The 1,962-nt window shown below is 43.4% G+C and overlaps 1 protein-coding gene across 1 annotated transcript; it reads left to right on the plus strand.

The window, feature by feature from the left end:
* Positions 1-214: 214 nt before the first annotated feature.
* On the plus strand, positions 215-1,162 carry LOC110149446 (olfactory receptor 2M3-like). Its single transcript, XM_070457881.1, has one exon. It carries the CDS (start codon positions 215-217, stop codon positions 1,160-1,162), a length of 948 nt encoding a protein of 315 aa, XP_070313982.1.
* The last annotated feature ends 800 nt before the right edge of the window (positions 1,163-1,962 follow it).

Genomic DNA, 1,962 nt, shown 5'->3' on the forward strand with positions numbered 1-1,962 from the left:
ACTCTGTGACTCCATGGACTGTAGCCTTCAGGCTCTTCCATCCTTGGGATTCCCTTGTCTACAAATTCAAAAAAATGATACTCAGAGAAATAAAATTTCCTATATATATAGATATTATTGTGATGGTGATCAAGGCTAAAAATCCTTGCTATTTCCATAGCAAAATATTGGAGATTTCTCACATGTTGTATTCTCCACAGTGAATATATTCATCATGGCATGGGAGAATCATACTTTCAACTCTAACTTCATCTTGCTGGGAATCTTTGATCACAGTCCCACCCACATCTTCCTCTTCTCTCTGGTCTTGGGCATCTTCACAGTGGCCTTCATGGGAAACACTATCATGGTTCTCCTCATCTACCTGGATACTCAGCTCCACACTCCCATGTACTTGCTCCTCAGCCAACTATCCTTCATGGACCTCATGCTTATTTGTACCACTGTACCCAAGATGACTTTCAACTACTTGTCTGGAAAGAAGTCCATCTCTCTGGCTGGGTGTGGAACCCAGATATTCTTATATGTGTCGCTGCTTGGAGCTGAATGCTTCCTGTTGGCTGCAATGGCCTATGATCGGTATGTTGCCATTTGCCACCCATTACGATACTCAATCCTCATGAGCCAGAAAATTTGTTGTCTCATGGCTGTTTCTTCTTGGGTTGTTGGTGCTTCTGATGGCATAATTATTATTGCGGTTGCATTGTCCTTCCCATATTGTGGTTCCCGGGAAATACCACACTTTTTCTGTGATGTCCCTGCCCTTCTCACTCTCTCATGCACTAACACATTGTTATTTGAAAGGTTAATGTTTATTTGCTGTGTAATTATGCTTCTTTTCCCTGTAGCAGTCATTATTGCTTCCTATGTCCGTGTTATTACGGCTGTCATTCACATGGGATCTGGAGAGGGTCGCCGCAAAGCTTTTGCTACCTGTTCTTCCCACCTCATGGTGGTGGGAATGTATTATGGAGCCGCCATGTTCATATACATGCGGCCTGTGTCTGATCGATCCCCTACCCAGGACAAGATGGTATCAGCCTTCTACACCATCCTGACTCCCATGCTGAATCCCCTCATCTACAGCCTCCGAAACAAGGAAGTGGCCAGAGCATTCATGAAGGTGTTAGGGAAGGGCAAGTCTGGAGAACAAATTGCCTAATTAACTTTTTTTTTTTTGCAGTTTTGTTTTATGCTTAAATTTATTTATTTAACCAATGTAATTTAGCACTCAATACTTACCCATCTTTTACCAAAAAAATTTGTAAACAAACACACAAGCTTTCAGTTCAGTCAGTTCTGTTCAGTCGCTCAGTCGTGTCTGACTCTTTGCAACCCCATAAATAGCAGCACGCCAGGCCTCCCTGTCCATCACAAACTCCCGGAGTTTACTCAAACTCATGTCCATCGAGTCGGTGATGCCATCCAGCCATCTCATCCTCTGTTGTCCCCTTCTCCTCTTGCCCCCAATTCCTCCCAGCATCAGGGTCTTCTCCAAAGAGTCAACTCTTCGCATCAGGTAGCCAAAGTATTGTAGTTTCAGCTTCAGCATCAGTCCTTCCAAAGAACACCCAGGACTGACCTCCTTTAGGATGGACTAGTTGGATCTCCTTGCAGTCCAAGCGACTCTCAAGAGTCTTCTCCAACACCACAGTTCAAAAACATCAATTTTTCAGTGCTCATCTTTCTTCACAGTCCAACTCTCACATCCATACATGACCACTGGAAAAACTATAGCCTTGACTAGATGGACCTTTGTTGGCAAAGTAATGTCTCTGCTTTTTAATATGCTGTCTAGGTTGGTCATAACTTTCCTTCCAAGGAGTAAGTGTCTTTTATTCATGGCTGCAATCACCATCTGCAGTGATTTTTGAGCCCAGAAAAATAAAGTCTTTCCCTGTTTCCACTGTTTTCCCATCTATTTGCCATGAAGTGGTGGGTCCAGATGCCATGATCTTAGTT

The sequence above is a fragment of the Odocoileus virginianus genome, chromosome 3 (genome assembly GCF_023699985.2).
Source record: "Odocoileus virginianus isolate 20LAN1187 ecotype Illinois chromosome 3, Ovbor_1.2, whole genome shotgun sequence".
Classification (NCBI taxonomy): domain Eukaryota; kingdom Metazoa; phylum Chordata; class Mammalia; order Artiodactyla; family Cervidae; genus Odocoileus; species Odocoileus virginianus.